This window comes from Passer domesticus, chromosome 4, assembly GCF_036417665.1.
Source record: "Passer domesticus isolate bPasDom1 chromosome 4, bPasDom1.hap1, whole genome shotgun sequence".
Lineage (NCBI taxonomy): Eukaryota > Metazoa > Chordata > Aves > Passeriformes > Passeridae > Passer > Passer domesticus.
In genome coordinates, this window is record NC_087477.1 from 51656865 (window position 1) to 51668965 (window position 12101).

General features: G+C 38.3%; 1 protein-coding gene across 43 annotated transcripts in view; it reads left to right on the forward strand.

Moving 5' to 3' along the window:
- Window positions 1-12101, forward strand: part of TENM3 (teneurin transmembrane protein 3) — a 1290895-nt gene that overhangs the window by 1241212 nt on the left and 37582 nt on the right. For 39 of the 43 annotated variants that reach the window (XM_064417780.1, XM_064417778.1, XM_064417776.1 and 36 more), the window contains 5 exons: window positions 1152-1419; window positions 1972-2115; window positions 5742-5991; window positions 6411-6431; window positions 11622-11854. In XM_064417780.1, the coding sequence (XP_064273850.1) occupies window positions 1152-1419; window positions 1972-2115; window positions 5742-5991; window positions 6411-6431; window positions 11622-11854 (916 nt within the window). The remainder of the gene's footprint in view (window positions 1-1151; window positions 1420-1971; window positions 2116-5741; window positions 5992-6410; window positions 6432-11621; window positions 11855-12101) is intronic. The other 4 variants (XM_064417788.1, XM_064417790.1, XM_064417799.1 and 1 more) reach the window with 1 other exon arrangement.

Below are 12101 nucleotides of genomic sequence, written 5' to 3' on the forward strand. Positions count from 1 at the left end.
AGTTTTTATACCCACTGAAGTCTTAAGTCTAGTATTTGTCACAGTGCTCTTCCTGAACTCTGCTTTCCACTAATACTAAGTCATGTTTGGTCTTCAAACTTCAGGACCAGGAGTCAGAAAAGTAAAATAAACCTTTCTTAATTTACTTCCCAGGAGTGCTCCTGTAACACCACTATGGTTCTGGGCTTGTGCTTCAGCATCCTTTGAACTCTTCACCAAAGAAACATTACCTTTACAAGTGTGTCTAGATACATTTTTCTTCTTTTGTTTATTTCAATAAACCAGGATATCTGGTAGCTGTTCACTCCAAGTGCTGGCTGCAGTGTTTATGTTCTGACTGAGGCATAGAACAATATAGGCTGCTTTTATCCACATTACACAGAAACATTTCACATCCATCCATCACGCACAAAAGCTTCTCAGCTCAGAGGCAGTGACAAAGTAGAGATGGGGAGGAACCTTTTAAAAATAAAATTGACTCATTTCACCTCTCAGAAATGTGAAAGTGATAAGCTGATATCTGAGTAGTGAATATTGATCAGAAAATATGGAAAAACTTCCCCTGAGGCATCCTACTTACCTGTCTTCAAAATAAATGGAAGAATGGTCTAGTTTAAAGTATTTAGAATCCACTGGTAATGCAAATATTAAAATACCTGGAAGTTCTTCCTGCTCCTACAGGAGAATTTAGGCATCCCAAACCAAATCGCAAGCTTTTCTCTCCTTAGAGGCTCTACTGCCTTTATTAGACATGCCTTTATTAGTTGGGACATGGGTGGCAGCACAATAAGGGGCAATTTTCACTTAATTGAAGGATGCTTTTTTGCCTCTTCAGGAAAAAAATCAGTTGGGAATGTTTTCTCATGCTTCTTTTGTCCCCCATAAAAATAAAAGAGGTAATTTTGAAATGCTTGAGCAGAAAGTAGCAACTAAGCAGCTTCAGTGTAATGAAGAATTTAGACTTGACTTTTTATAAAAAGTGTGAAAGTTGTTATTTATTTATGGGTTTTTTAACCATGAAGGCCAAATATAGATTATATTTCCTAATGGATTGTCATGTAATATGTTAGGCAGCCTTTTATAATAGCTGCATTGTTCTGTTTAATTTCCAAATAATTTTAATGCTGTATTTTTCTCTTAACAATGCATAGGTACTTCATGAAGAGACAACAATACCAGGGACTGATTTGAAGTTATCATACTTGAGCTCCAGAGCTGCAGGATATAAATCTGTCCTGAAGATTACTATGACCCAATCTGTTATACCTTTTAATTTAATGAAGGTTCATCTTATGGTGGCAGTCGTGGGAAGACTTTTCCAAAAATGGTTCCCTGCATCCCCAAATCTAGCATACACCTTCATATGGGATAAAACTGATGCATACAATCAGAGGGTCTATGGATTGTCTGAAGCTGTTGGTATGTGTTACAGAGGATTTTTGTACTTGTAGCGTTGTCTTGAATGTAGGGAAGCACACCTCAAATGCTTGTATCCATTAAGAAAATGTTTTGCAGAATAAAATTACATCAGTGGATATTAGAGCATTGAAAAATACTAATCTAAGCTTTGAATTATAAGAAAAAATTTTCTTCAGAAGGAAAAAGAAACAATTTTTCATTCTAATGAAAAGTGACATTTTAAACTTTTTTTCCTTCCCATGAAGTAGCTCTCAGCCTAATAATAATGATGTTTAGTCTGCACACTCTGTGTACTTTAAGTAAAGCACAATAGCAGTATGACTTACATCACAAAATGGGTTTCCTCTGTACCTGTCTTAATTCACTTACTCTTAATAACTAAAATATTTTACTAGCCTAAGATTCTGGTTAGTATCTTCAACATGTCTAAGAAGCCACAGGAATTGTCCTAGGAGGGCAAAAGAATGTGTATAGTCTAAGGAAATCCCATTCTTCAAACTCTTCTGCAGAATGAGATCCTGTACTTAATGAGGACATGTGCTGTTATTTCAGTGTCTGTAGGTTATGAGTATGAGTCTTGCTTGGATCTGACTCTCTGGGAAAAGAGGACTGCCATTTTGCAGGGTTATGAGCTGGATGCCTCCAACATGGGTGGTTGGACATTGGATAAACATCATGTATTGGATGTTCAGAATGGTAAGCAGTTAACTTTTTTCTTGCTAGTTTTACTGCTCTACTGTCCTGCACTTTAGGTCTCTCATTCAAACTTTTTGCTATTTGCTGTATTATTTTTTAAAAATGACATTGTAGAATATTTTGCAAATGGTAAATGCTTTGTACTTCCTCGCTCTCTGGGGAAGTGGTCACATCACCAAGCCAGTCAGAGTTGGCAGAAAGTGTTAGGACAGTTTCTCAGGCTCACAGTGTGATTCTTGGGGTTTGTCCTCTGCAGGGCCAGGAGTTGGACTCAATAATCCTGTGGATCCCTTGCACCTCAGAATATTCTTTGTTTCTATGATTTACATTGAATGCCATGCTTCTGCATCCTAAAAATACATATGCATGAATAAATTCATCAGTCTGTGTTGGATATGCTGTGGTGGGTTGACTCTGGCTGGACACCAAAGCCACCCAGTCACTCCCCAGCTGCACAGGGGAGAGAAAATAGAATGAAGAGCTGATGGGTTGAGATAAGGACAGAGACATATCTCTCAGCAGTCACTGTCATGGACAAAACAGAATTGACTTGGGGAAATTAATATAATTTATTACCCGTCAAATCACAGTAGTGTAGTGACAAAGAAAACCAATCTTAAAAAACAACTTGCCCAATCCTCCCTTCTTTCCAGGTTTAACTTTACTCCTGAATTCTCCATCTCCTGCCAGTGGCATAGGGACACAGGGAATGGGGGCTGTGATCAGTTCACCACAGCCCGTCTCTGTCACTCCTTCCTCCTCAGCCCACGCTCCAGCCTGGGCTCCCTCCCACACAGACGTCTCCATGATCTTCCCCAGTGTGAGTCCTTCCCATGGGCTGCACTTCTTCACAACTGCTCCAGTGTGGGTCTGCTCTGTGGGGTGCAGTATTTCAGGAACAGATGGTTCCAGTCCTGGCAGCAAACCTGCTCCAGCACAGGCTCCTCCCTCTGTGTGTCCAGAGGCCCTTCCAAAAACCTGCTCCAGCATGAGCTTCCCGTAGGGTGACAGCCTCCTTTGGGCATCCCCTTGCTCTGCCATGGGCCCTCCAGGTGGATATGTGCTCCACCATGGGCGCCCATGTTCTGCAGGGCACAGCTGCCTCACCGTGGTCTTCTCCCATGGGCTGCAGGGCAATCTCAGCTCTGGTACCTGCAGCACCTTTTTCCTCTCCTTCTGCAGACCTTGCTGTCTGCAGAGCTGTTGCTTGCTCATATTCTCACTCCTCCCTCCAGCTGCAATTTGCTGTTGCCCAGTAACTTTGGCATCAGTGTTATTTGTCAAGCACGCTGCTCAGCAGCTGTTTACAGGGTGCCATGATAGGAAACCTCAGCTCAACACTGAACAGGAAGAAATTTGGAAAAACTTGGCTGGAAGCATGTAGGAAAAGTTAAATAAGCAGTCACATAGCTTAAAGTAGTAGTTGGTAGCACTTGGTTTTCATGCAAGAGAGGAATCTAGAGTAATTATCAGGAAGATTGTCACTTCTGTAGTACTTGATGTTCCATGAAGGTCTCCCCATAGTACGTCTAACACGGTAGTCGAAACCTAAAGCATTGCTTCTGACTGTAAGGAAATAAGGTAACCAAATCAAGGGAAAAGGTGTCATTGTACCTAATTTAAAATTTAAAAAAAAAAAAAAAACCTGCAAATTACTGTGAAGTAATCCGTCTAAAATTGTAAAGAGCTATAATTATAAATATACACGTAAGATTGATTCTGTTCACTGGATAAATTGATGATGGCTTTAAATTTTGTTGAAGAGTACATTTGACAAGTAATGACTTTTCAAAGTGTCATGTGTCTAATTGAATAAACCAAGTGGAGAGTTGTAATGACAAGGTGGATGAGATGCATAAATCTATTCAGCAGAGAGTGCAGACAGTGTTTGCACGGAAATCCAAACTACTGCAGTAAATAGTCTAATGTACATCTTTTACTCTGCGATAATAGAGGAGAAATGTGAAGGACCAATTTTTCAAGGTAATGACAGAATAAATCAGGTGCAATAGTGCACTGTGCTGACTTCTAGAATTCCTCTGATGAAAATTGTAGAACTCAGCTATTTCAGACAAAATTATAGTGCCATGATTGTCATAAATGATGTAATCATAGGAGAGGGGATTTCGTACACTGTTAATGCATTCTGGCTTTAACTATTCATGAAAAATACATTCTTCCTCTTTTGATTTAGATTACTTATGTAGATTACTTGCCATTAGGTTTCCATAAACCATTTTCATTTTTTCCAATTTTATCATGTTTCCAATTTTATCATGTTTCCAATTTTATCATGTTTCCAATTTTATCATATTGGTTTTACATTTATAATCTCTTGCATTTTATAACATTAAAAGCAGTGAAGACACCTAAAACATTTAAAGAGGAAAGCAAGGTATTTTTCTCCTACCTTTCAGTACAAATTGTGCACTTTGGGAGTGAGGAGGGAAAGAGAAATACACGTTAAATTTCTTCTAAACTTCTTAAAAGATTACTGTATCCTTCAGCTCCAAATTGCATGGAACTCTGGGCATGCAATCAGTAAAACCCAGATCACTGCCCAGTACAAAGTGACATGTGGTTTACATGGATTATACCACGGAAAGACGTATGGTGACTTACGAGTAGGACCATAATAGCTGACCATTTGTAGAGGACACCTTAATGCATTCATCATGAGATTGAGCAATGAGGGTCCTGGCAACACTTTAACATACATTTTTTTTTCCCACAAGACTGAAGATTTAACATAAAGCATCCATTTTTCCTCTCAGATTTCCTACGTAGGCTATAAGGAAGAAAAATACTGCTGGCATATTGCTTTGTCTTCACAAAATTATTGTTTCTTTCATGCCTGAAAGCAGAATTAAGTTTTAGAGGCAGGTTGGCTTGGCACCACATTTTTTTTGTTGTTTTGACATTTTTAATAACTGCCTATAACTGCAGATATGGTATTGAGGCAGGCTTTGTTGCCAGAGGAACTCTTTTGTTGTGAGCTGAGTAAAGAATCTTTTACAATGTAAAATTGAGGCAATCGACAACTTTTTGAAGTGGCTCTTTAATTAGTGTTTACAATTTGCAACAGTAATCCACTTCAGATTACATTCGACATGATACTTATAATTAGTTATACTAGGACTTTAGGAATATTATTTTTCATGTTTTATAAAGTACTTTAGAATTTCAGTCCTTTCTGGACTATTTCAAAACTCTAAAGATGTAGGAACACAGACCTTCCTTCCATTAATATGCTTAACATTTCCTCCAGCATGACAATTTTTATTCTGAATTATAACTATAAAAATCATTAACATTTAAAAACAACAACTGAAAAAACATTTTGGGGTTTTAAGAGCTACAATATTTAGTGTTTCTACTAAATTTTGTGGACAAGATAAGCTAATGTTTGCATGTTCATAACCTAAATATAACTACAGATGTTTTAATAAAGTTGTTATCTGTAGTGAGGAAAACATGGTGGTGAAACAATAAAAATTCATTGAACTTCCCCTAACTAGCTAAAAGAATATTTACAATACTTTTGCATCATTTTATGTGTATACATTCAGAGTTCTTATAAATATTATTGTATTTTGGTTTGGTTTTTTTCCAATATTATCTGGCAGGAATCCTCTACAAAGGGAATGGTGAAAATCAGTTTATATCTCAGCAACCCCCAGTTGTCAGTAGCATTATGGGCAATGGGAGACGACGCAGCATCTCCTGTCCAAGCTGCAATGGTCAAGCTGATGGTAATAAATTGCTGGCTCCAGTTGCCTTAGCTTGTGGCATAGATGGCAGTCTGTACGTGGGGGATTTCAACTACGTTCGGCGGATATTCCCATCTGGAAATGTAACTAGTGTTCTGGAGCTCAGGTATGTCTTTTTCTCATCCTGGACTTTGAGTTATGAGTTACTGTGGCAAATTAAAGTGTTAAATAAGTTTCTGACATTGTGTAAGTTTGAGTTTGCGAATGCTTTTGGGAACAAAACAGAAGTTGAGTTGAAAGATTTTAAAAGTATTTAAAAATGAAATGAAAACATTTTACCCTCATAAAATACTGTAACTATGCTTATCTAAATGTGAGAATTTAATCTACCCAAAGTAATAATTCAGCAGATTTTATTTTTAAGGGTTAACATATGTGGTCAACCTAAGTGGACAATGGACAATCATTCAACACTTCACTAATGATAGATATAAATGTTGCCTTCTTCTCTCTCGTCTTTTAACATCCTTTCTGAATGTTTGTCTAATAATGTTTTTCTGTTCTTTTTTACTTGCTCCCACCAAGAAATAAAGATTTTAGACATAGGTAAGCATTCCTTAAAGAAGATTTATATTTTTCTAACTGTTCTTCTTTCTTTTTTAACAAATGAATGCTTATAATGGGCAAGTCATTTCTGAGATGTATTACTAGAAAAGAGGAGTATTTTTCAAAAATAATGAGTTCATATGTTTTAGTTATGTCAACTGTCAGGCTGTATCGTCCTTTCTGATGAGTTCCTCTTTTCTCATCACTCTCTGTCCACAGTCAGGCTTCTTGTTATGCTTGTGTGTGCCCTCCTTTGCTGTTCCCTCATCTCTGCTCACTCCCTGCTAGCAGCTCTTTTGCTGATCCTATCAAAACTCACTCATTAATCAGATACGCCAAATATTATGAGAATGGCATATAAAAGTATCAAGGGAGTTCATTTCATTAGCCTTTTGATGTTGAATCTTTTGAGGCTCTCATTTAACAGATTTGTTTCTTTAAAGGTGAGCTTCTTTTAATAATGGAAGTTGAAATAACAATAACACACCTCTAGGAGTTAAGATTATTTTAAAATACACCTAGACTCACAGAACTGGTCACAGAAACAACAGTAATCAGAGGATTATAGTACAGCATTCATTCGTCCTGGCATCACTACAATAATGGCAAGAACAGAAGAGTAGGTGGATGCTTAGAATTGCTTTGCCACAGCAGCTGGTGCTGATAAGGAGGAAAAAAACAGTTATGCTAAAATCTTGCTGCAGACATGAAACTCTGCAAACATTTGTGGCAGAACTGCTAAGAATACAGCTTAGCAGGCCCACTGGTACCTTTCTCTTTTTTTGCTGCCAATCATTTTCCTTCCTTGTTTTTAAACAAATCCCAGAGTCATATCTCTGTTGTCTTTGTTTTTTAAATTCACTTTTCTTTGGACATGCTTCTGTGTGAGGAAGGGTTTTGTGTTTTCAAAAATATGTTTCAGATGTATAAGGCAAAAAATTCCATGACTAAATAAGGTGTCTGCATCAGTGCTAATGATCAGAACTGGTCTTTGTGGTTTTTTTCCCAGGGATAACTCGAAGGCAGTCTCTTCTGTTTGGTGGGTTTAGTGTTTCACTATTACAATTAATTTGTATGCATTCCACTACTCTTAAAAGAATTATATCCCTTGTGGTATCACAAAGTTGTGATTGCAGCTAGATAGGACATTGTCTTGGCAAATATATAGCATGTGGAATAATTCTTAAAATGGGCATGTGGAATGTACAAAAAGGGATTAAAGAGTGGATGCATATTGAGGTTTGTTTTGCTGTGATTTAGCAGCACCACCCTCTTCTGCCTCTGGCAGAACTGTGGTCACAGCCTCAACTGCAGTGTTTCAGAAACTGGATCCCTGCATGTAAGAGAAGTTGGTGAGGGAGAATACTGAAGCTTTTCTGTTTTATTCATGTCTAAACATGCAGAAGCTCTGTGTAGCAAAATTACAGTCATACCAAACAAATGAGTGTAACAGCATGGGCCCATATAGCAGCTGTGAAGTGGGGGTTCCTCCTGGGGCAGAAGGAGCTGTAGAAGACTGTGGAGAACTGGCTCTGCAGGAGCAGTTGTGGAGCCAGTAGGCAGGAGGTGTGGAGCCCACTGTGCAGCCCAACACGATTTATTACGAGTCTGCGTTTTCTCTCACATCATGCAACATTTTCCCAATGTCCACTCTCAGCCTTAGAGATTTGCTGATAGAGACTTCCTAAGTCAAGAGTGGGATCTTTATGCCTAATATCCCCTGGCAGCTTTTTATTCTATTCATTTAGCTGCCTTTTATTTAAGATGTGTAAACTTTTAGGATCCACCAAATCCTCTTGCCATGGGCTCTCCAGCTAAGGACACACTGTGAGACCAAATACCTTCTTTTGGCTGCATGGATTTGTGCAGAGTCCTGTGAAATGCTGCAGAGGGAAGCACATCTGTCTGGCATGAAAAAGGAGAAGGGAGCAAAAGTCCAGTTTCACTGGCAAGCCTTTCAGACTGCTGAGGAGATTTCTATTTAAACTGCAGTTTGGAAAAAAGCCCTCAACAGACCACTTTGCAAATATAATTGCTAGGTATTAGAAGAAAATGCACTAAAAAATGCATTCCCTAAGTGAAACTACTGAATGAGGCTAAATGCTAGTTCAGATCTCTTGTCTATTCAAGCATTCACCTTTCCTGGCCTATAAACACAGTGCTTCAGCACAGTGTGATGTGTCTCCTACCTCAAGAAGCCTGTACTCTATTTTATAGAGGGAGAATGCAGATCAGATTTCTCCTCTCATGTATCAATGACCTCACATTTTTTCAGTCTCAAAGCTGAAATGATGTCTTTATACACACTGCTGCCTGTGGGTGATTAATGCTGATAGACATTCATGAAAGAAGTAATTTTTAGAAGGACTTTGAAGGCAGGGAGGTCTTTTGGAGGCTATGGCACTATCCCAAATCTATAGAGAGCCAGAAAACAAAAGTCTAACAAAACATAAAAACAGCTTTGAGGGGATATATGGTTTAGAGGGCACATAGTGAAGGCAAGAAAGACAGGGACTGAGCGGGAGGAGTATTTTCAAAAAATCTGTACGTGGAGAATAGTCCAGGTGATCTGACAGCTGAAGAATTAAAAGATCTGCCTAAGCAAGATAAAAGCAAAGGGCAATAGATCCTTACAGCTCTGTGCATGTATGTGCACACTTTTAATTCAAAGCACTTACTATTATTCAGCATAGACAGAACAAGTTAATTTTTAGACATTTGTCTTCACAGGAGCCAGTGTGGGTATGTAACTCCATGTTTTGCAGGCTACTGAAAGTGATTAGGCAATACTGAATGAGTCAATAAGTCATGGGCTGGGGATTTCATTTCTTTGCATTTGTTGTTATAGGTAGAAGGCAGAAGCTTAATTTCATTTCAGGGTACAATGAAATTGCATAAACTCTGCAGCTTTCCAGCTGCTGGCTGCTTATCCCAGCAGCTATTTTTGAGATCTGCATAGTGCTCATGGATGTTTTCTGACTAAAAAACAAATGTTTTCACTTGACATTTATTCAGCTCCTCAAATTGTGCCTTTCTCCCATCAGTTGGGGGTTTCTATTGGCTCAAGCCTCCTCTGCTGTCCAGCCTTCACCTGAAGAGAAGTGCTGAGGTTAACCTGTGGTATCAGCTCTGAAAGGAGCCATTAGACATCTACATAGGGCAGGTTGGAGAGTTTCTATTCATGCAGGAGTAATATCCTATGCACTCCCTAAGAAAATACATTTAAATTATCAGGTGTATTTTTTTGGTTTGATGAGGATGCAGTACTCACCATGAGAACTCATCCCCTGATTTCTTTTTTTGTTGGAATTAATTAGAATGTACATCTTCATATTTATGAAGAAAAGAGCTTTAAAATTTCTTTTTGGAAATAATTGTGTTAGGAATAAATTACTTACTTTTTGATTTGATGACTTCTTATTCCAATGGCTGAAAAATATGTTAGATAGGTTGAAGAGAGGTACTTTAATTTCGATTTCAGCAGAGTGAAGGAAGAACTTTATTTTAAATTACAATGAAATAAAATTTAATTGCACATTTCACATCTTGCAATGTATTTGTATTTGAAGTGTTTGCAAAGTTTCTTAAAGACCAAAGTAATCATGTAAATGGGTATAATTTAATTTGCAGTCTATGGAGGTATAAATAATTCGTATACTACACATTGATCATATTAAATGATCGCTGCATAAATTAAGGTTTTGAAAATACCTACCAACTATTTAGCACATTGGCAATAATAGATTTGTAACAGACAGAAATTTAAAATAAGCCTGCATTTGATTGTTTTCAGACATGCTGTACAACACTCAGTGCAATAGCAGAGCTTTTAAAGAGGTGCTAATCACTGTGTATTTGATTTCATTAGTCTGTTTCACTTGGTTTCATTCGTTCTTAACCAACATGTTAAAAGTCTTAAAACCAAATAAAATCCTATTTATGCAACACATTTTTTTCTGTGTTTTTGTAATTGGATGGCTATAAAAATCTGTCCCTGCTAAAAGACATAATTTGTTCACAAGTTGTTCCTGTTGGTCTCTGTTGCATTTTCCAAGTGGCAGCACATAAAAATGTGTTACATGAGCACAGTTACGTATTTACCAAACGTGAAGAGTAGCATTCTGTGAACAGATGTTTGGCTACCACCAGACTGGTAGATCTGTTTAAGCAGCACTTTTGCAAACATCAGAAGTGACTGTTCTGACACTCTGCTTCAATCCATGAGGGGAGCATCTGAAATTACCTCATGTATTTACATGACCTTATTTCAGCTCTTCATGCCATAAATTAGGTCAGGAATCCCAACTGCAGTGGGTTAAGTTTCTACATCATAATATATCAACACAAAAGGTAATCTCCAGGGCTGTTTTTTTCACCAGCAGGGAAGAAAAGACAGTAATTCTCAATTATGTGGCACCAGTGGAGAGGCAAAATGTACGGTTCTGGGAAAATGGTTAGCAATATATATTTTCACTGTAATAAAGACTGTGCTGGCATAGTTAGCGGTTTTCTGCCAATGTGTACAGTTATTTGAAATATGACTCTGACTTAAGAAGAATGGAAAAGCTCTGCTTGGTCTCTGGTGGAAGAGATGACATTTCCTAATGTGTTAAATCATGCATATCACGCATTTGAAAGCAGCGGATTAAACAAATACTTATGAATGATGTCTTATCTCTTTCCTGTGAACTCATCATTCAAACTCTGTCTTATCTGTTTATGAATTACATAAACCACAAACCCCAGCAGCCTTGTATAAATTATAATAAAACAGGATAATACTAACAAAGTGGAAGTGAGGCCTGGGCTCCTGCTGTAATATGCGGGACTAGATCAAGGTTCCCAGAACTCTTAGAAGGTTTTAAACTCCAGTATTTTGATTTGGCCTATTAGAGAGACATTTGCAGTCTCTAATGAGAGAGCCTGAACTGGCCTGAGAGCATCAAAGACAAAATGGACCCTGTTTCCCCAGAGGAGTAATCTAGATGGGGCTGCCTGTGACACAGATGAGAAATGTGGACCAAAACCATTATGGGGCCATGACCTGTGCTACCTATGCATGGAGCATCACCATTGACTTTAACTGTCTGCGTTACTGCGCACTGAGTAGGAACTAAACCATTTTCTCCTTGATCCAGTGTTAGCTGCAATTAACTAGAGCATACTGCAATGTGTTATTCCATTTTGCAGCAACAACCCAGCTCACAGATACTACCTGGCAACTGACCCTGTGACGGGAGATTTGTATGTTTCCGACACAAACACACGCAGGATTTATCGGCCCAAGTCGCTCACTGGTGCGAAAGACCTGACCAAAAATGTTGAGGTTATAGGAGGAACGGGGGAGCAGTGCCTGCCGTTCGATGAGGCAAGGTGTGGTGATGGAGGCAAGGCGGTGGAGGCAACTCTCATGAGCCCTAAAGGTAAAAACAGTTCTCCCTCTGTAACATTCAGAATAATACAGAAGTTCAGAGCTGGGGGCATGATCATGTTTAATTACTGAATTCAATAGTTGGCTCAAAAATTGGAGATTTGAGTAATTTTTTTTACAAGTAGAAAGTCTATAGAGGAAGAGAGCTACAGGGGACTGATTTTTTTTGAAATCAATTAGGGTTGATTTTATAGGAAGCATTTGGCTTGAGTGGTTATTGAGCATTTTTAAACACTCAA